The sequence below is a fragment of the Eleutherodactylus coqui genome, chromosome 2 (assembly GCF_035609145.1).
Source record: "Eleutherodactylus coqui strain aEleCoq1 chromosome 2, aEleCoq1.hap1, whole genome shotgun sequence".
In the NCBI taxonomy this organism is placed as follows: Eukaryota; Metazoa; Chordata; class Amphibia; order Anura; family Eleutherodactylidae; genus Eleutherodactylus; species Eleutherodactylus coqui.
This window is the reverse complement of record NC_089838.1, coordinates 190,478,457-190,501,623: the sequence shown is the minus strand read 5'-3', so window position 1 is coordinate 190,501,623 and position 23,167 is coordinate 190,478,457. Positions and strand designations below refer to the sequence as shown.

The following is a 23,167-nucleotide window of genomic DNA, read 5'->3' as shown; positions in this document are numbered from 1 at the left end:
CTGCTAACTATTGTAATAGTACATTGACACTTCACATACGTTAGCATCTCTCTGGCACTGTTAGGTTTCACAGCCAGCAAGTGTGTAAAGTTGCCCTATACTTGTAGGTACATGTTGGCAGATCAGACAAGTTTCATCTACAATCTAGTGGTCAAATATACAGTTGACAGAAATGTAGTGGTATGTTTCATATTAAATAGGCTTACGATTTGTCTCGAAACCACCCATCTACCCCACCTCCTTAGAATAAACATGCCTGTCTGTTTTATCTAACAGGAAGTGACCCTCTGGTTGTTCTCTGCTGACCCTCTGCCAGTTTTGGGCCCAATTTTCACCCTTCCAAGATAGCTGTAGCAATTTTCTAGCTACCGTATGCACACTGTGTACTGCTCTCTGATTCGTCAGTGCAAATCACACGAGCCCCTATGGCCAATTACAGAACAGATACAGTGCATTGGTAGCCTAATACTACCAATATACTCTGGAGATTAAGTAGTCCGAAGATTGCATCAGCAATCTTGGATGCCCAAAAATAGGACCCAGAACTGGCTGATCGAGAGACAGCAGAGAACTATAGGTAATATAACATCCTCCAATCCTGGGAGAGAATTTTGTTCCAAAACTAGAGTGTCGCTTTAAAAAAAATGCTGGACTAAGAAAAAAAAAGGAAGAATTTTCTGAGTACAAGAACCATTCTATAGTTGTAAGACACTTATAGTTTGCTAACAAAAAAAAATGTTACATCTACGAACAGTCCTGTAAGTCTCTAGGCAGCTGTAGAACTTTAGATTTCATTTATTAAAAGCACATCCTACTACTTAACTGAATTTGACAGTTTGGACTTTCTGTTACCTACAAAGGTATCCTAGATACATACCAGAAGTATATCAGTGCGAGTTAGCCCCTTAAGGACCAAGCATGGTAAATTTATGGCACTGGTCCTGGGCTTCAATCCTCTCCCATAGCAGAAGCATGGCACAGGGTTAAAGCTCCTCTTTCTGCAATCAAGCAGAAGTAGGTCGGGTCCTCAGCTGTTAGTGACAGCCAAGAACCTGGAGGAGAAGGTAGAATCTTTTTTTTTAAGAACTTCTGCCTTCTCCTTTTCAGGGTACATAGCGCTCAATGAGTGCTATATAGTGCAAAGAGAAAGTGGAAGTGTTACTTCCACTATTCAACCTGATCACGTGACCGCCGGGTGCCTTCTAGCAGACCCTGAAGAGCTCTTGTAACGACTACTGTGACTACAGGGGGATGTTTTTACCTTGTTACAGGGGCCCATATGGATGCCTCAGCTATGGTGGAAGTGTGAAATAAAAAAAAATTGGAATGACCCTCAAAAGGTGTTATATGACATCATGGGGGAGAGAGATGTTAAAAAAAATTGTTACAAAAATTAGTTGAAAAAATTGCAGAATAAAATAAATATATATACCATATTTTTCGCTCTATAAGTTGCACTTTTATTCCCTTCAAAGTGGGGGGAAAACGTCAGTGCGTCCTATAGAGCGACATGCCGAAATTGGACCCGTCCGGCAACTGAAAAGGATTGAAAATCCTTCTCACAGAGCTTCTGGCCATTCGCATACAAAGCACACACAGGAGAGCAGAGCGGCCTTACAAAAGCTGATTGCTGGAGGTGGGGAAGCAGCAGCAAGCTCAGTGATCAGCTTTTGTATGAGCAGGCGGCTCCTGCTATACAGCCTACAGTGTGTTAAAGATAGCAGGTCCGCTCCATAGCAGCGCCCGTAAAACAGCTGATTAGTGAGAGGGAACTGCTGCTCCCACCCCCGCCCCTCCCCCCTCATCAATCAGCTGTAGGTACAGATGTGTCTCACATTTGATGGCTACATAGCAGAGGGGAGAGGGAGGGGGAGAAAGATCTGCCTGTATATGATGTATATATTTGTGTATATATTTGTGCCTAGCTATGCACAGATGTATACACCATACATAACCATAAGACATACCATGTAAGGTTCCTGGAAAGTTGGGTGACAACTAATGGAATCATCATTACATTGTCATTCAGCTCTTCAAGCTGCAGAGTTATGCAATATATAAACCACATGTATTGCTATAACTAGTCAAACATGGCATTCAGGGCTCCTGGAAAGCTGGGTGAAAAGTAATAAGATCACCATTACATTTACACTCAGCCTTCCTGGATGCTGAATAGCAGGTTGACAAGTGGTATATGCTTCATTCTGCGGCGGTACTACTGCTCTTTTTTCCTCCTGTAATACCTCCCTGTCTGGTCTGGGGAGTTCAAAATATTCCTTTCCTATTTTCCCCCTCTACAACCTAGGTGCGTCTTATCATCAGGTGCATCTGGTAGAACGAAAAATATGGTACATAAGAAAGGAAATGACTAACCCCGAGCAAAACCGTCGCCATATGCGCCCTGTAATCAGAGACTATGCAAATTATATATCGAAACGTCCAAAACATTAAAAAAACGCACCAAAAATAAATAAAGGTACCTTTACACAAGATAATAGTCACCCAAATAATTGACTGTCAGCCATGTATACATGACCCATGACAGGGTACCGAGCAAGAGGTTGCTCAGTAGGCGCTAGTCATTCTCTTTCAGCTCACTGAAACGGAAAGACAACTAAGCAACTTTTTGCCCAGTATAAACAGGAGTCATTCAATCTGTAAATGTCTTGTTTTCTGTGAATGGAGGTGGGCGGTGGAAGAGCTCTCCGACTGTTCCACCTCCATTATCTGACTGACCATCGCTCTTGTGCGAAAGCTGGAATGGATATTGGGCACTCATGCGTCTGACAGTCATACAGTGTAAGGTACTTTAAGCTAGGAATACAAAGCATGAAAACCCAGATTATGCTGGGCAGAGCTTCCCGTGACTGTGTGCTGGCCGATAATTTCAGACCCAAGAATCATCAAATAGCACACGGACACTGTCCAATTTTCACAGAGCTCCATTCATTGCATGTCATACTCTCATCTATGATAGATAAAGCTAGAACTTAGAGCTCAATCAGATAGTGGTACCATGGATCTGTGTTCTACGGTTCTTTAATACAGCACCCATGTAGATCTATGGACCTATAACATACCTCTGTATGCCTTTAATTTTAAGCAGTGCCACACCAAGTTAGCATATTCCATTGCATGCTATGTTATGAAGGCATTTTCACTATTATTACAGTCAAGGGTGAATAAGTATGATCTGGTAGCACATTTCTGACAGCTTTGTAATATAGGCTCTATTCACTATTACGTCTTGAAGGAATTGTTGGATCAGCGCCAACCTCTTTCCGAAGGTAATCAACTGCACACAGAAATAGCTTATTTTGCCAGGAAAAGCCATGTCCAGCCGAACATGTCTCCTACAGTAGCTGCTGCAGGGGAAATGCAGTATTAAATGATGGCCATTCTGACGAATAGTCATCCTTGTGATACAAGAGTCTCTGGATTCCATCAGAATGAGAGCCACTCTTCTAGAGTTGCTTTCTGTTCCGACTCGAAGGGGGGTCTTGAGCAACAGCCTCAGTTTAGGACTTGTCTATGCCCTAAGAGTGCGAATGAACAGGGTCTCGCTTCTTGGGACGGCCTTTTTACTCTAATAAAACATTAACAAGATCCTGTTTTATACGTTTAGCGAACATAGTGACACATTTTAGGAGGAAGAGATGGATTGAATATTAAAATCTGAAATGTGCTGATGTATTTCTATAGTAAATATTACAAGTATGCATTACTCCATCACATCTAAAGCGTAAAGGAAACATTTAAAGGAAACATTTTCTCCATGGTCAAATGAAATGGTTTATTCTTCAATGTTGATTCAGTACATTGGAAATAAGCACAAGTAAATACATGCAAACCGAGCATACATTCATCATTATGTCATTTGTAGAAACATGTAGAAAAGCAGCAAATACTATAAATCTGTCACAAACTGTCACCTACACCATAAAATGGATCTTACAAAATATCACTAATGACCTCAGCTCTTTTCAATAAATGCATCATAAAACATACTGCTGGCACGATTTCAAGTGGTCTCAATGAGCGCGGCTAAGTCGTGACAATTGTAAAATGATATAGCAAGCAAAGGATTAGAGATGAGTAAATCACAGATAAGATACTTAAATCCTATTAAAGGATATTGTCCAGAAACACCTATTAGGGAATGGCATTATTAGCAGTAATCAGAAGCGTTTCATTAAGACTAGGTCACGGTAAATTACTTTAATTAGCTTCGCTAACAATTCTAAATGCGGCTCAGGCAAAATTGACAAGCATAGCTTTTTGTTTTAGGAACAAATTAAAGATTAGCAGGAAAAAAAAACCTGTCAACCACATTTTCCCTGTGTAACCAAGCATATGGCACTTACAGGTGGCGTCTTCATATCTATATGGGTACATTACAGGAAGTTGGGGACGACATTCTTAAGAATGCAGAATAAAAAGGTCATCTTTACTGTGAAATTCATCCACATGCACCGATCCTTGACCTATTCAGTAAATGCTGTGCCCTCTGGAGTAGGAGCACTTGAAGGCAAAGTACTAAGAAACATTCTCAGCACATTATTGATCCAGTGAGATATCTGATTGTCATTTCCTGGAGTCAGGAAGTCACTGACTACTTAAGAATCAAAACTGGCAGCAGCTGCTTGGAAATTACTTGGCAGAATGCCCGTGTTTCATTTTACTATATTCCATCTACCAGTAACAAACGCAAGTGACAGAATACTATAGGCAAAAACCTGTTCATTCCAAGATTTGAACAGTTCTGTCAAAGTAGGAAAGATCATAAAGAAAAATATATCGGCAATGTCTACAATGGTTATTTTCCATATGTGCTCTCAAATACGACCCACTATTAAATATTTCTATTATAACCAAAAAAAATTTGAATTAAAGGAGGCATTAACATCACAATACACACTCCATATGAGTAAATAACTATAAAAGTAGTCTTCATAAGAAAATAGAATATATTAAAGTATCAACAAAAGATATATATATATATATATATATATATATATATATATATACATATATATATATATATACATATATCTATATCTAAAGAATGTCATGCCCCCTCCATCCTTTCATCCATGTTCCTTCCATTCACTCCTCTGAATGGAATTGATGGATACAGTGTATATTTTTTTATCAACCATAACAACTATGTAACATAAAGCAACAATAACAAATAAATAGAAGATATCCAATAAAAGGAAACCCATGAAAAGAGTTGAAAAGAGTCAATCCTCAGGGGAATCAACTGGACAACCTAACAAATTGATATGACTATGAAGATAAGATCAAGTGGTATATTATGTGCATTATCCAAAAGTAAACTAAGTAAATAAAGGCATTAAGACCGTATTACGGATCTGTGCAGCAGCCATATGATCACCCTATAAGATCATAAAAACTGTTCCCAAAGATTACCTTCCTGATATCACAGAACTACTAAATACTTGAGCTGTAATATGGTTGTAAGCAAGTCCTTAGTCCCTATAAGTCACAAAGGATACATGTACTGTGGTCTAACATATGTACAGTATTACCCACTGTTTCTGTAGTGATTATAGAGACAATGAACAATTAGCAATTACCGAACAGAATATGTGAATGTGATGAAATAACAGCCAATAAAATCCCCTTTACCAAGCTCTAGCTACACTTTATAAAGATCTTAAACCCAAGTTTTACTACTACTGGAGCCATTTGATAGGTTTATGTTGGAACAATTCTGCAGCACTCCTTCGAGGCTGGAAACTACAACCTGGTCAGCAGTGATTTAGTCTGCATATAAAGTCCTAGTATTAATCAAGGCTGTGTTATGGCAGCCTGGCAGCATTCTCCAGCTTTGCTAGAAGTGTGGTTATCTGCTAACAAAATGACTATTGGAATATTAAACAAAACAGAAATTTGTCCTAATTGTTATGGACTAACATAAGACTACGGCTGAAATATGCCACCTGATATTTGATATGCACCAGTGGTCCGTTAATTAGCATTTAATACATGAACCCAGCATGTTCTTGGATTACTTGTCATTGTTTAACCAGAATTCATTTGTTCTAAGCGCCGCTGTACAAGGCTGAAGCACCAGTAAGAATAATGACCTGTGTATATTAGCAACGGATTACTTACTTGGCTTTGAGTGTTTCTTCCTGGAAATTCCACGATGTGTCTTCCACTAACTGTAACTCTCGTAAGACCCGTCCAGGTTTGTAGGCAGCATTAATTACCATACTGAGGACCTGCCACAAAAATAGAGCTAGTAAGTACATGTATTGCTGCCAGCTTTACCATAATAAAGAGCATGTGTTTATGTGGAGCATGGAGTGTGTTTAATGATATGGAACAAAAGAAAGCTGGATTTTGTGCAAAGATACATTAACCATCTTGCATCTTTTCTGTTTTACTCTAGATTTGACTTAGTGTACAGACCACAGGTCTTCTTGGAATTGCTCCTTAATGCTTCAGAGACTAATGCTAAATGAATGAAAGCATATGGCACTGCAATACTGTAACCCAAACAGCATTATCCTAAAAATGGGAATTTTGTGACTCCGATGCAGATTTTCAGCCCAGGTTAAGAACTCTTTAGAGGGGTTCTCACATCCTGTCCACATGCCCAATTAGGGGACCTTTGCTTGGACCCCAAGTTTGAGATTAAGTGTGCAGCATTGGGCATGTTTTGGCGTTCTTACCTGCAAATACAGTGGATTAACCATGTCATAATAATGACTGCACTTTTATGGCTACATCCTAAGAGCTGGATGATATAAGTCCTCTACGCCCCAAGAATGAGCCAGAGTGGAGAGCAGCTGCTTTCATATTGAAGGTGATGTCTTTGATGAAACAATCCCTTAAAGCTTTTAACTTTTAAGCCTTTGTATTTTCCTTGCAGATAACCAGTTATTGTAGCCTACAGCTTAATCTGGACTTCTTTTACCAGTCAAATCTCATACAAAGAGTACCTGTAATATGCTAATAGTACCTGCAGAGCACGGGTTTAGAATTTTTCAGGGATTACCATGAGAATAACTGTTCTAGTTGTAATTTTATAAGGTTATTGCTGATGATTTTCTATCAATTTCTAACAATCGAGTGGCTCCCAAGGAGATATAGATGTGTTTTATGAAACAACTATGAGGCGGTATCACATTGGAAGTAGCTCAAGTACAGGATGACTTTCGAAGGATCAAGCCAGGGGTGTAACTATAGAGGATGCAGGGGATACGGTTGCACCCGGGCCCAGGAGACTTAGGGGGCCCATAAGGCCTCTCTTCTCCATATAGGGAGCCCAGTACTATGAATAAAGCATTATAGTTGGGGGCCCTGTTACAGGTTTTGCATTGGGGCCCAGGAGCTTCAAGTTACGCCTCTGGATCAAGCTTCAGGAATGGGATGTAATGTGACAATTGAAAGGAGATTCAGGATACTACAAATGTAACAGATAACAATCTGCAGCTACTATTGTTTTATAGAAGGCACAGATTAATACATTGCCACATTGTTTGGTTAGACGTGTCTAATGAATTTTCTTTCATTTGCACCACTCAGCTTTACTGTGCTGTAGGGAAACTTATTTAGTGTTCACTACCTTGGTAGACTGATCTGCTGACTGAGAAATGTAAACTAAATTTACAAAGTACTCTAATTAGGTCATAAATTTCATAGGGCATACTGCAAATATTTCCCAAAGCAAATGTAGTATATTCAATTCATGGGTGAGTGATTCTAAACCAATTACATATCTGTATGCCGTTTACAATGGCAGTCACTATTCACTAAGAAGCATCTGCTAATTTATTTTTATTGTTGTTTCAGCTTCTAGAATGAAATGAACGTCTTAATAAAGTGATAATACAATGAGGTGCAGTAATAACATGGAAACAGCAAACTGCAGGCACACATGCAATTCAGCTCAAAATGATGGAAGAAGCAGATAGTCTTACAATTCAGCTGCTTGTCCTCTTCTATCAAGTTGCTAAAAATTCTACTCAGCTATCTCCTATTAATATCTGTATATGGGAAAACTGGGTGACAATCAATATATCCATTACAGCTCCAACAAGGGTGTCACATATCACTTGCTGACTTCTAAATGGCACATCTGCTGTGTGTACAGCAAAGAGTATGAGCGAGTGAAATTGAAAAGCACGTGCTTTGTCAAAAAAATAAATAAAGCCCCTAGAAGGAGTTGTCGTTTTGTTGCAAAAATTAGCATGTAGTTACATTTCGGGCAGATATAAAAATGATTAGAGTTGTGGTGTGATTAGATCAACGGTCTTGCCACGTGAGGCCCTAAAAGTGGTTTCCCCTTTGGCCTATAAAAAGGCTCTCAGAGGCTCCTTGTGTGCAGCGGACCTCTTTTTACACTCATGTAGAGCTTGTTGACCACTAGACGCAATTAAAGAGATTTCGCCCAGTTAACAGGTTAAAGGGGGCACATTATTGGAATGTTAGAAGCTGGATGGTCGTATTTATGAATTGCCCGCCACCTGGGCCGTTCTGACCAGACTGTTAGGAGGTGTTGGCACCAATGAATGCATGAGGGCATGCTCAAAAGGCTACTGGGCTTAGAATGCCCTCGACAAACCACCAGTAGAAAGAATCGTCTGATCGTCCAACAAGCGCAAGCAGCTATAACTGCTTCATTGTCCGCCATTCAGAGACTGGTGGCATCATCGTTACAGGCCCCTGTGTCTGTCAGAACCATTTTGAGGCACTTGGCTGAAGGAAATGTGGTCACATTTCACCCATGACGTATATTGCCTTTGACACTCACCATCGTCCTCCTTTGCATTGGTGTGGTGAATGATAAAACTAGACTGCTACAGAGCGGAACTCAGTTGTCTTCAGTGACAAATCCAGGTTTAGTTTGGGCACTGACGAAGGCCTTATTTGTGTCTGGAGACCTAGGGGTGAGCACACCTAGTGCACAAGGCCCCCACTGCTGGTATGATGGTCTGGGGGGGTCATCGCATATGACAATCGGTCACCCCTAGTAGTGGTATGAGGGAAAATAACAGCTCAGCGATATATTCAGGACATCCTGCAGCCATATGTTGTCTCTCATGGCAGGACTTGCAAGAGGCATTTCCCAGGTGGATAATACTCAGCCGCACACACAAGGGATCACAGGAACGTCTGCACAACAGTGTCACACTTCCGCGGCTGCCCTGTCGCCAGGTTTATCACCAAAAGAACACATATGGGACCATCTAGGATGCCAACTTTGACAGCCTATGAGTTTGCATGATTTAGAGACTCTGTTACAGCAAATGTGGACCGATATGCCGCAGGATACTATATGGAACATGTATGTTTCCATGTCCACCGGTATCACATTGGGTATCCAAGCTAAAGGTGGCCCAACAGGGAACTAGAGCCTCCCTTCAAGTGTTCAGTTTTCTGCAATAAATTATCCTTTTGCTCCAATATTGTTATCACTTACTTATATCAATGTTACGATTATGATTGTAAAGTTTCATTCTCATTCGATTCGGACAACTCCCTCTAAGTGCTTGATTTTTTTTTGACAATGAGTGCATTTCTAGCCAGATGTGGAAAAGCCAAAAGACAACCATGTGTAAGCTGTAGTGACAGTCATTTTAGTTGCTTCTCAACCCCCCTCCAAATATCATTAGGAAACACTTGGATGGAATTTTTAACATTCAAACTGAAGAGGACAATTCATAAATCTTATTTGTCATTTTTATTCTTGAAAATATAATGGTGCCCGACTGCTAGCTCATGATCACTTCTTCTAGCACAGTGAGATTGTATTACTGTTGGGAGCTACTGATTGGCCCTCTTAGTTATTCTCTGAAAGAGGCACTATAATACTAAGTGGTAGCTGTCAGAGTTATCTGGGCTTCATGTGGGCATTATTATTAGTTTTCATTGTGCACAGTAGTCGTTAACGTTATGGTATTGATATAGCTTGGAAGTACAGGTACTCCTTGTGGAGATCCATCTACTGAAGGAAATAGAGGTATTGTTTCCTGGGAAAAACGATGCAAATTAGCTCTCCTCCTGGAGGATCTCTCTAGTGCCACCTATGCTTTTCATGCATGCACGGTTGTTTGCTTTCATGGATCACTACTTTTCCTCACTAGCTTGGGCAACAGCGTGGCTACAAATGTTATGGGAGCGCTGTAGCTAGACCTATATTAGTTATCTGAGCACTGTCGCTGTCATTGCTTTGCAGATACTGCAGCTTGCTGTGTTGTGAGAGCATTGTAGATGGTTTTACTCACTTTCTGCAATGTACGGAAAAGGGGTAGGCTTATAAACACATATGGACCTCTTTATATAGCTGTAGTTGCAGCCTGTATCTAACTCACCAAAGTTAGTAACGTGCTGCTAGACAATTAGGATATTCTTTGCTTAGAAGAATATTTCCCTTTTTTTCCCCTTAAGGGTCAAATCGTTTTTTTTTTAGATGGTCAATGCTTATGTCAACTTCACGATCTGATTCTGATGGATTCAAGATCTACATGTGAGGCCACTTTAATATGCCATCTTGACCATCAAATATATTTGTAGACCTATTTCTTACGTATTTTCTGAGGCATTTGTATCACTGCTCAAAATCAGCTATATAGAATATACAGAATGCATTTCTTTAAGGGACCACTCTGGTAAAAAACACAGTTTTCTAACTCTGCACTCTTCATCTGGACATCACCTATGCATATTGCAGTCACTTCTATGCATTGCAGCCTCCTATCTGATACTTATTAGACACCATCTTGATGCTGAGAGTTCTGCTTTCACTATTCTGTGCTATGGATCCCATAATACATCAGCAAAGCATGACATGAGCAGCTAGAAACTATATAAACTCTGCTACAGGGAAGGCACTTCTATTACATTCTGTATTCACCTAAATAAGCTACAGACCATAAATATACAGTAAGGAGGATATGCCGTGATCACCTGTATTATAATTGTGTGATAGGTGCCTCTAATCATCATCAGTAACTGTGATAGGAATGTCTGTTGCCCCCCCCTGAAGAGCTGGTTTGGTACACTCCATGTAATATCACATAGGAATTATGCTGATTGAGAAACTGACTAGTTTGGAATATATAAACTGAGCTAGTCAGACCTAATAAAACATAACCACCTGAGGAGACGGACTCAAGGATGTTTCAGATAGAAAGGAATAACTAAACAAGGTAACACTAGCTAATTCATATATACTGGGGGGTAGTTAGGTCATGAATAAAAAAAAATCACTGTAGTGGCCCTTTAAACTACATTTGTGGAGATTGGTTACTTAAACTATTGGTACACCACTGCACGGGTCTCAGTTTGTCTGAAATGAAAGCTACATAATTATTTGCAGAGTTGAACTTTGGCTAATCCCACAAAAACTTTAATATCAAATTATTAAATATTGATGCCAAATTCCATTGTACTGCCATGACATTTGCTTTTCATTAACAGACCCTATATACAAATTGCTCTCTTTTTATAGTATACAATCATAAAAATATTATCAGTAACTATAAGGTGGGTGATTATCAAAATCATATTTAGTAGTAAAAAAAATCATAACAGAATAATCCCACACCAAAAAGTATAAAAGACACTTGGAACATCAAAAGATTCTACTTGGAATATAGTATGCAAAGAAAATATGAGTAGCTGTATTCACTTTTGCTGTGCACTTTCTCAAGCCGGGGATTTAAACCTGACCATAAAAAGTGGCTCATGAGCAAAGCCTGTAATAAGAAGACTGAGATTCAAGTGCTAAAATATTATTTATAAACCTATAATGATTCACAGTTGAAGTGGTTCTCTGTATTAACCATTACTATAATGGCAGAATAACCAAAGGCATATGTATATAGAAAATAGAAGGGAATGAAGCCTAAACCATAATGAACAGCCACAAGAAACCAGTTTTTGAAAGAGTGAAGAAATATGGATAATGGGATATCATTACTAGAGATGAGCGAGTATACTCTCTCCCCCCCCCCCCCTCGCTCCCCTTTGCTCACCGCCGCAACTCACCTGTCACCCGCAACGGCCCCCGAATCTTTAGAGACGAGCGGGGAGATACTCGGCTAAGGCACTACTCGCTCGAGTAATGTGCCTTAGTGAGTATACTCGCTCATCTCTATTCATTACCTCTGTTATCACACATTGTGTACAACACAGAAAAGTAAGACTACGGCTATCATCAGAAATACTGGAACCCCATGCAAAAGTAGGAGGATTAAGTCACCAGATTACTGATTAAGCTTAAAACATTGGAATAGCAATAGCAGCATTCTTAGTCTTTGCAGTTTTACATGATGTCAGCATATATAGCGCTGCCATCAGGGTACTTTAAGAGGTCCAAAAAGTGGTTAACACTATCTTGTCAGTTACCACCTACCAACCACTTGTCTTATAGCTTCACTCTATAAACAGTATATAAAGATCATATTATCCCCTTTATGTTCTCCTTTATAGGGTCACACGTATTACAAAAGTTATTATAGGCACTTTTGGTGATGGACTACAGTCAGCATGGTCATTCTGACCGGTCTTTGGCCACATAACCCAGTACAGAGTAAGCTCTGATGCACTGTGTGTTCTCACACCTTTCTCTCGTAGCTAACATTAACGTTTCCAGCAATTTATGTGACAGTAGCCTTATCCGTGGGATCAACCAGATAGGCTAGACTTTACTCCCACACATATCAATGAGCCTTGGGCACTCATAACTCAGTTAATTATTTGTCCTCCATTTTTGGTAAGATCTAACTACTGCATGCCAGTAACACCCAAAATATCTGCCGTTTTGGAGATACTCTGACCCAGGCCTCTAGTCAGCACAATTAGGCCCTTGGCAAAGTCATTCAGATCTTGGCACATTTTTTCTGCTTCTAACACTTAGGCCTTAGTCAGACGGGTGTTTTTTCGCGCGATTTGCGGATTCACACCCCCTTCACACCCACTGCAGTACGGCCGCGCGGAACTCCGGCTGCCGGGAGCAGGTGAGTATGTATATTTTTTTTATTTTTACACATTTCTGGATGAATTGCAGGGAAGGGCTTATATATTTAAGCCCTTCCCGACAATTCATCCCGCGCACGCCGGCAGCCCATTGCTTTCAATGGAGCCGGCTGTATTGCCGGCTCCATTGAATTCAATGGGCAAACATCGTTCTTCTCTGCCACAGCTGTTACAGCTGTGGCAGAGTAGAATGATTTGTCTAGTATATGCTCTCAATGGGGTCGGGGCTGCTGCCGCCGACCCCATTGAGCGCATATAGAGAAGAGAACAGGAATCGCAGATCGCAGATAGGTGCGATCTGCGATTTCTGTTCTATAATTTATCGGACGAGCGCATAAAAAGCGCTCATGTGTCCGATAGCATTGCAAAGCAATGGTTTTATAAAATCGACGGACGCATGCGCATGCGCAAATCGCGCAAAAAAAACGCCCGTCTGACTAAGGCCTTAAACATATAAAAGCGACTGCTCAGTGCTGCCCAATACATCCTACACTTTGACAGGTGCCATTGTCACAAGATAACCAATGTTATTCACTTGACCCGTCAACAACAGGTCCTGGATTACACTTTAACCTCAAGAATATTTGTAAAAATTGTTGAAATGTTAAATAGTTTTACCTAATTTTCAAAAAACAGTCAATATTGAAATTTTTGACAATATTTATTTTCTTCATTCTGTATTATAAATGGAGAGCATACCTCTTTAAGAACCAGCACACATTTCCCAGGACCCACTGATTGAGGTAGTTCTGCTATCCTGCCTTTATTTAAATATGGTCCTGAAAAGCAGCGATGATTGATGTACAGTTGAGGGCAGCAATATTTTCCATTGGTTGTTCCTAAATGAAAAGGAAAATACAAAATATTATACTTAACATTTGCATGGCTTCTTTGATTTACCTTGAAATAAAAGCGTTTTCTAGGTTTATAAAACCTAGACACCATGTAATTAAAAAATCTGCAACGCTCTTATATACTATGCAAAGCAATTCTTTATAAATTTCAAGACCTCTGCTTGCTGTCAATGAATGGAAATGCTCTTCTTAACAGAAAGTATTGTTAGCAGAGAGGGTTCTGATATGTTGTATTAAGATTATAGATGAGCGAGTATACTCGTTAAAGGCAATTGCTCGAGTGAGCATTGCCTTTAGTGAGTATCTTCCCCGCACGAGACAGAAGGTTTGGGTGCCGGCAGCAGGCACGGAGCTGCGGGGGAGAGCGGGGCGGAACAGAGGGGAGATCTCTTTCTTCCTCTCTCTCTCCCCCGCTGCCTCCTGCTGACAGCTGCTACTCACCGCTCCCCCGCGCCGGCATCCGAACCTTCTGTCTCGAGCGGGGGAGATACTCGCTAAAGGCAATGCTCACTCGAGCAATTGCCTTTAGCGAACATACTCGCTCATCTCTAATTAAGATGTCCACCTGTGTGAACAGGACCAGAGCAGAATAAGATCTCAGCCTCTGATTATAAACAAGGATGTTTCCATTCATCGACAGCACTAGACATCTTGAAATGAGCGAAGATTGGATATACAAAGCATATTTTAAAGATGTGTAACTTTTCATTAAAAAAATAAGATTATTTTTTATACATACTGTAAGACATGAAAACAGAATTAATAACAAGGGCTGGTATCAATCCTATCTAAGTTCAGTTAATAAAACTGATATATAAACTCTGGGTAAAATGCAAGAAATAAAATATTAAATAATATTTTTAAAGGGCCACTTCAGCGAAAAGACATTTTTCCATCACTGCCCCCCTCACCTGATTGTCTGTCACACTCTGGAGGTCTCCTCTATATATTGTAGCCATTTCTATGCAGTGTAGCCCCCTGTCTGATACTTATCAGGCCCCGTCTTGAGAGTGAGATTTCCTTTATTTACAGTTTCACATCCATCCCATGAAGCATCAACACAACATTAGCTGAGGCTACACCATTTCAGCCTGCTGATTGGACAGTCTAAGTACCAAACCCTTTTATATTCACCTAAGTAAACTACAGCCCATAAATCAGATGAGTGGTGATCTCCTCCATTATAACTGAGTGACAGAAGCTGTGTGATCATCATTAGTAACTATGATAAGAGTGTCTGCGAGTCACCTCTAGACAGTTTCTATGGAAGACCCATGTAACAGCATCACACAAACTGAGACTCTGACGAGAAAATGAATCCATAATCCCAAACAGATCTGATCTGGTCAGCACTGAGATCACATGACCATCTGAGGAAGAAGAGGCCAGGAGATTCAGAGAGAGAGAAATCACTAACCAAGGTAACACTGGCTAACGTGTGTATACTGGGGGGAGAGCTGTATAATGAGTGAATATAATAAATCACTGGAGTGGCTCTTTAAATATTGTTTGTTTTCAAATACTGTATGTGAAGAGATTTAATTACTAGCTTCCCACCAACAAATACTCTGCATTCAATGCCAATGTTTTTGGCAATTACTCAGCAACAAATAATTTCATCCCAAACAAATGAAGTGACAGATAAAGCATTTCGATGTAATAGTATAATGAAATACAGCTTTCTGCGCACTGCTGTGGTTGAAGAAATCAATACCTGTCAACATCAGAAAATAACTAAGACCTGTGGATAGAAGATGCATAATGTACCTGTTGAGTAGCTGTCACTCTGAGGGAACGGAGAAGGATCGGGAGGGATTTTCTCCAGAGGCACTGAGGATGGTAACCTGTAAACAAATCATAATAGAAATAAGTTGTTATATAATTATGTTATAAGCCTTCATCCTAGAGCTGTATACTGTGTATAAAATAAACTGACCTGGTAATTAATGGGGATGTCCAGAGTTAGAAAAACATGGCTGATTTCTTCCAAATATAGTGCCACCCTTGTCCATAGAGCTGTGTGTGGTATTGCAGCTCGGCTCCATTGAAGTGAATGGCAGCTGAGCTGCAATACCAGACACAACCCAAAGACAAGGAGGGAAGAAAGCGGACATGTTTTTCTAACCTTGGAAATCCCTTTAAAGCAGTGGTGTAAGAGATGAAAAAGACACGTGTTCGTTAAATAGGTTTTTAAAAAAGCTAATTTTATGGACAGGGAAATGCAACAAAATAAAAAATAAGTACTACTCAAATGCTAGATAACTGCCCCTATCCAGCACAGCTGCCCCAGTCCCTGTCAATCCGGTCCTGCAATAGTCATGTGCCTGCTGCTACCAATCACTGGCTTCAGTAGTGATAGTGGCATGTGACTACTAAAGCTAGTGATTGGCTCCCACAGTCATGTGAAAAATGAGCAGCACATGACCACTGCAGCATCTTCCGGGATCACAGCAGCTGAAACTTGATCTGCGCTGGTCCAGAAGGCCATTTAATGGCCAAGCACTGCCTATCATGTTCTATCTTAGCCCATTCCCTATTCAGAATTGTTTTTTGTTGACTCAGAAAACCCCTTTAACTTCTATCTTTGTCAGACGTGGTCACTTGATTAAGTTGTTGTAATGCACCATATGCCATATTAGGTTCAACTGAAAAATGGAGAAATTCATAATTGCTCGATAATAATAACTTTCTTCTGGAAATGACAAGATGCCTAATCCTCAGAAAGACATCCATATGCATAGTGTCCTCACAAGAGATGGAGACCATGGACCGCTTGACTTATTTTCACATTCACCACCGTTGTAAGTCTGACTAATCTGATGGATACTGGTAATGGTATTTTCTCAATGCACAAATACTCCACTTCTCCAGATGTCAGTGCCCAAACCTGCCGCTTAATGCGTTGAGCATTCTATTCATAGAATGGGAGGACTACTTAGAACACCGCTCAATGCATTGAGTCCACCACGTTTGAGCATTGACACCGGTGGGCGGAGGACAGCAGGGAAGGTACATCCCAGACTCAGCGGGTCAGCTACTTTGAGCCCATAGGCTTATAGGGCTCAAAGTAACTGACAGAGTTCATTTAGTATTGTTCAATATAATATGTATAATCATTGCTATAGAGGACCCCATTCACTAAAATATTGATACATGTGAAACTATATGCTTGTACTTCCTTTTTGGTAGCTTATAGTATAATGAACTAATAAAAAAAAAGCATGGAATAAAATAAACTCGGCGAGTGCCTGCAGACTGGGCCTTTGTTGTTATTGTAAGCGTTCCAACAGCTGTCATCAAAAATGTATTCTTAAAGTTGTTAACTGTTGTCATGAAAATGCTTATCTGCATGATGTAACAGATTGGAAATAAAGTATACATATGGTATATTAGAATAATGGTTACAAAGCACCAGACTGTAAGTGCAACATAGGAGCTTGAATGAAGGTCCCCAGTCTAGTGTCAGTCTAGTTTCTTTTTGTAACAATTATTATTAATATATTCTATTAAATTATGTGTTAGAAAACTTTCAGTGTCCGACTCGCAGTTCTTCAGCTCTGACTGTAAAATCATTCTTCATGATAGCAGAACTTAAACTATATTTGTATCATCCTTGTGAACCCCTTTTAATACTTCACAGTTTGGATCATTTTATAATATGTTTCACAAGCTTCGTCAACCACAGAAATGGTTTTACTAAAATTCTAAACAATTCTATCAATTTGGGAGGTAAGGGAAATTAAATAAAACCATTTGAGAGCCTGTAGTTATATACTGTCTGATGTCTTAGACTCTGCCCATTAAATACACCCCACCGTAGGTCATATATGGCTTTATATCTGCTCTTACTAAACAAGAACTCATTTAGATGGGTGTATATGTCAGCCATGTGCTGTCCTCGTATTCCACAAACAGTACATGGACCAATAATAGTCAATTAGCAGATTCACACGGGACAGATGGCTCAAGTGAAAGAAATCACTACATGTCCTATTCTTGTTCATTTTCATAGACAAGAATAGCACATGCAATGTGTAGGGTCCGTGACTACTTACGGACTCAGTCCATGTGCTGTCATATGTGAGTTGCGTCCAAATTTCTTGGGCACAACTTGCATACAGCTATCAGAATATGGCCTAAAGCAGTACATTGCAATGCCTTCCTGAGAACATTCAGCACTCCTTTGTCTTGTCCCTACCTCGGTGTCTCCTCTTATTCCTGCACCAACGTGAGTGACCAATTAACATATAAATTCCCATGATGAATACATGAATACACACAATTCACGGTGTTCCTATGTACATTTCCTTCAGCGGCACCTTTCTCTCAGGGCTGAATGTCATTTAGGTTGCCTTTATACGGCCGAAAAATTGCTGAAATGGGCAATATTTAGCATTAGCTGCCCTATGTAAACACGGGACCTGACAGGGTACTGGGTAAGAAATCGCTCAGTAATCACTAGTCGCTTCGTTTCATTGAGCTGAAGCAAAGTGACTAGGGAATGAATTCTCGCTCAGTGTAAACAGGCAGTTGTTCAGATTTGAACGGCTGCCTGTTCACGATGAATGGAAGTAAGCGGCTGGAAGAGATCTTTGGCGCACTCCACCTCCACTCACTGAACGACTACTACTCCTGTCTGGAAGCACAGGAGTGATAAGTCTTGGGATGACTGTCGGGCAATAATGCACTTGACAGTTGTCATTTGTAAAGTCACCCTTAGGGCTGACTCACATGAGCATATTGTATTTTGGTTACAAAATATGCACATTTTGGCTTTCTGCACACCTCAAAAAAAAGCAGGAAGGTTAATGAGATTTCCCCTTCCTACATAAATATGCAGTGAATGTATCATGGGTATTCCCTGCATTTTTTTGTAGTTTTGCTTGGGCTATTTCAGCTCGTAAAACAGAGTAAAATAGCACATGCTACAATTTTTGTCACACGCATGAAAAACACATGTTTGAATACCCCAATGCAAGTCTATGTGGTTTTAGAATTGTTTAATACCCAGCCAACATACACTTGTGTGAGCCCTTATAGTGAGAATGAAAAGTTGAACTTGTGGGCACTGTTCCACAGTCAGGGTATAAAAGCAGGACATATTTAAGTCTCTTTGCCTCTTGCGCCAACATACAGACACATTCATGAAGTTCTGCGTCTTGAGTATAGTCAATTTTAAGACGACACAGTAGAATTTAATTACCATAATTACAATCACAATGCTATAAAAACTGTGGAGGGCTCATCTAAGTAAAAAGCACACCAAAATACCTGTTGTACAAAACCTCTGTAATAGCAGGGATATAACACTAAATCCACACAGTAATGATGCATTTAGTAAAACAGCTTTTATGGCTTGTCTGATGCCAACACTATGCCAAGTTGACTAAATAAAAGGCATTATTGCCAAGGAACCGTCTCTGTGGACTTCAGCCACTTTCAATTCAATTTTTTAGTTTTACAGCATCAATAAAAACAGCATTAAAATCAGCAACACAACACTAATTCCATCCTGAAAAGTTATATTTGCTTTTTAATGTTGCATGTAATAGATGGAAATCTGTTTTATGGGATTCCTTATGTTAATGTCAAGACTAATGAAAAAGGCACTAGAGATGTAAATGGTAATATACTACACAATGTCTATTTTGTAAACCGTCGTTCTTGGATATTGAAACACTTGTTTACTGAAGTCGAATCTCACCGAATGAGGAGTAACACACGTTTAAAGATGTTAAGCTTCACTCTTTGAAATTTTATTGTGTTTCAAACTACCTAGAGAGCCCTTAGTGAGCGCAAAGCTAGAAACCCTGCATCCTGCCAGTGCAGAAGCAGAAAGCAAAGACTCCATTAATCAACCCTAGTGCTCATTTACTGACATTACACTTATGGTCCTTTAATACAGGACATTATCGTTCAGTATAGTTCCTATTCCTGTGCTCCGGTGGAAATTTGAATGATAATCGTCCTGTGTCAATGCATGCAGCGACTGAACGAATGAATGACAGTTGTTCAGTCATTCAGTTTCTGCATGCAGAAAACCGGATGAGTCAGCAGTTGTTCACTTTTGAATGACGATCTGCTTACAGTGAATGGAGGCAGGCGGAGGGGATGGACGGATGCTCCCCGGCCTGGTCCACACCGCCTCCATGCCGGCAGCACTATGAGCGATGCCAGCAACACTTGCTCCTGTGTAACAGCACAGAAGGGAGCATCACTAGGACAAGTATCAAGCATTGTTTGCCCTACAGCTCGTCCTGTGTAAATGGACCAAAACACACAAGGATTCTACTATCCACCAATCATTTGCTCATCAATCAGGTGTGACAATATTAGGAAAAACTACTATGACTTGAGATTGTGAAGTCTTTTTGTCTAGGGGTTTAAAAAGTTGCAGAATGACAATAAATTCTGCAGCTCCATACAAAGAAAATAATCAATTATATTGGCCACTGTTTGCAAAGGGACTCACAGTATAATTTGCCTGTCATAAAAATGTAAATTCATGATCATCGAGTTTGTCCAAGTATGTTTTAGAGTCAGAGAGGACACCAGAGATACTAGAAGAAATCTATGAGAACATAGGGGGGACCTACCACTCAGATGTCACCCTTATTAAATGCGTAATAGTGGCCTTGGTGCTGCTAAGTGCTGCAAAGCAAAAATGCTAATACAGCTACTGTTTAAAATACACAGAAAAAATCCTAATAATTGCTCATGCCCACAAGCGATGTGGAATACGCCTGCAGAGTTCTGCTGCGGGAGTACTGCAATTCAAAACAAAAAAGTGCAAGCAAGCGATTGCGTTTTTCCACGGTCTCCTTGATATCAATGGAGTCCTCCCGCTGTGGAAATCTGCGGTAAAATAGAACATGCCGCAATTTTTTTCCTGCTCAAGGAAATCCGCGGAAGAAATCCGCCTGTGTGCGTTTGAAGGCAGAAAGCTATTAGCTTCAATAGAGCCTTGCCACTGCGGAATTCACACACGGATTTCCGCCACGGGAAACGGGGTGCAAATCTGTCCGTGGGTATTCACCCTTAGGCCTCATGTCCACAAGAAAAATATGGCCCGCGCGGATTTCTGCTACAGATTTCCGCAGCGGATGCACTTTAAATTGCATTTTTTTTTTGCATGTGGGAGATCCATTGAGATGGAGGACAATAGAGCCCACTTGTGCATGACTCACGTAAAGATTTTTTTCCTGTGCATGAAATCCGCAAATCACTTAAAATACCATTCGCTGTTATTTAATTAACCACGGATGGTCAATACTTTCCTATCGGATGTGGGTATGCGGATTTTTACGCACGGGAGAACCTCACAGATTTGATGAATGTAATTTCCCCATGGAGATGAGGCCTTAATCTCATTTTCAGTAACCTCATTTTGTCTCATTTTGCAATTAAAACTGAGAAACATACAAAGAAGTCTTTTCCATGTGTTCCAGAATTTCTGCCATGTCTCCCTCCTCCTCACTGTCCTGTGCATGGCAGTAAGGTAACTGCAGCAGGAGCCTTCCCCCTTTGCCTTGCTTGTACAACATAAAGATTATTAAGTTGGACCACTGGGCCAACACCCATCCCTGTAACTGTCTGCCAGCCAAAAATGAAAGAAATCAAGAGGTAGTTAACCCCTGCATGCTCTGTAATATGTCTATAAGGCTGTTCGTTTAAGGAACATGCAAAAAAAAAAACCTGCAGTCGGACAAACCATGAAGGGCTTGTTTATCTGCTATTTATCATTCATTTCCAGGTTCACTGTTCCTTTAATCTGTAAATTACCACTTCACAAATGTCTGGATGCCAAATCAATGAATTCTTATATTCCTATAAGTTTAGGTTTAATTTTAAGATTTAGAAGGAAACATGTCCGCCAGTATTCAATATTCAGTATTTTTCTACAACGCTTCCCACCAGAATTAATCTTCTTAATACAGCAGGACACCAAAGACTTTCTGCTTCACAATCTTAACACAAAAGTAAAGCACAAAGCTCAGATTTAATCCAAATTCCAGTTTTACCATTGTTTTGACCCACCATTAACCCTTTCCAATCCACTGTCTGATGTCTTCCTACATTCTGATTGGAGCTTGTACAGCTCCAATGTAAGAAGACGTCCGACAGTGTATTCTTACCGTCTATTGCCATCCACTCTGCTGTCGGAGCCTCTCTGGCGCACACACACTGACTTTAGCCAGCAGATGGCACTGTTGTATAACAGCAAAAAGAGAAAGCCTTTTCGGAAACCCTGAATCCAAAATTGGATTGGAAAGGGTTAACATTAGCCCAGATACAGATGTAAAAGGCTTGTCATGCACTTAGACATGCCTTATAGTGAACGAAATATAAAAGTTATTGATACATTATATTTCTTTGGTATGTGATATCTAAATGAGCTACAAAGCATTTACCACTGACTGTACGGCCAGCTAAGGTAAACTCTAGGATGTTTAGCACATTAGCTTTTCTGCTGTTTTATTGTGTTATTGCTCTGTAAAATCTATATAATGATAAATACTCTTGTATAAAAGATATAAGTATTTTAGCAGTGATGCCTACTTTAAATTGGCTAACCATAAAAATTATATTTGCAAGCTGTCAGACCACGAAGGTTGCCTCATCAAGACAAATGAAGAACTGAGAGAAATGCACAACATTTAAAGGGCAACTCTAGAGATTTTTCTCTCTTTCAGGCTGTGACCAATCAGAGGCAGCTCATTCAGCAGGCGGGGATTTTAAATCCCCGGCTGCTGAATACTACAGAGAGCAGTTCAGGAGAACTGCCGGCGTCCGCGGCTGAACTCCGGCTGCCGGGACAAGGTGAGTATATATATTTTTTTTATTTTTACACATTTCTGGATGAATTGCAGGGAAGGGCTTATATATTTAAGCCCTTCCCGACAATTCATCCCGCGCTCGCCGGCAGCTCATTGCTTTCAATGGAGCTGGCTGTATTGCCGGCTCCATTGAATTCAATGGGCAAACATCGTTCTTCTCTGCCACAGCTGTTACAGCTGTGGCAGAGAAGAATGATTTGTCCTCTATATGTTCTCAATGGGGTCGGCGCTGCTGCCGCCGGCCCCATTGAGCGCATATAGAGAAGAGAACAGGAATCGCAGATCGCAGATAGGTGCGATATGTGATTTCTGTTCTATAATTTATCGGACGAGCGCATAAAAAGCGCTCATGTGTCTGATACCATTGCAAAGCAGTGGTTTTATAAAATCGCCGCACGCATGCGCATGTGCAAATCGCGCGAAAAAAATGCCCGTCTGACTAAGCCCTCATTATGTAGC

At 40.3% G+C, this 23,167-nt stretch overlaps 1 protein-coding gene across 4 annotated transcripts in view; it reads right to left on the bottom strand.

Annotated features, from left to right (window-relative positions):
- The window catches only part of SFMBT2 (Scm like with four mbt domains 2), a 187,468-nt gene that overhangs the window by 13,084 nt on the left and 151,217 nt on the right, over positions 1–23,167 (bottom strand). For all 4 annotated transcript variants that reach the window (XM_066592102.1, XM_066592100.1, XM_066592103.1 and 1 more), the window contains 3 exons: positions 15,639–15,715; positions 13,717–13,856; positions 6,142–6,251 (listed from right to left, as the gene is read on the bottom strand). In XM_066592102.1, coding sequence (XP_066448199.1) covers positions 6,142–6,251; positions 13,717–13,856; positions 15,639–15,715 — 327 coding nt within the window. The remainder of the gene's footprint in view (positions 1–6,141; positions 6,252–13,716; positions 13,857–15,638; positions 15,716–23,167) is intronic.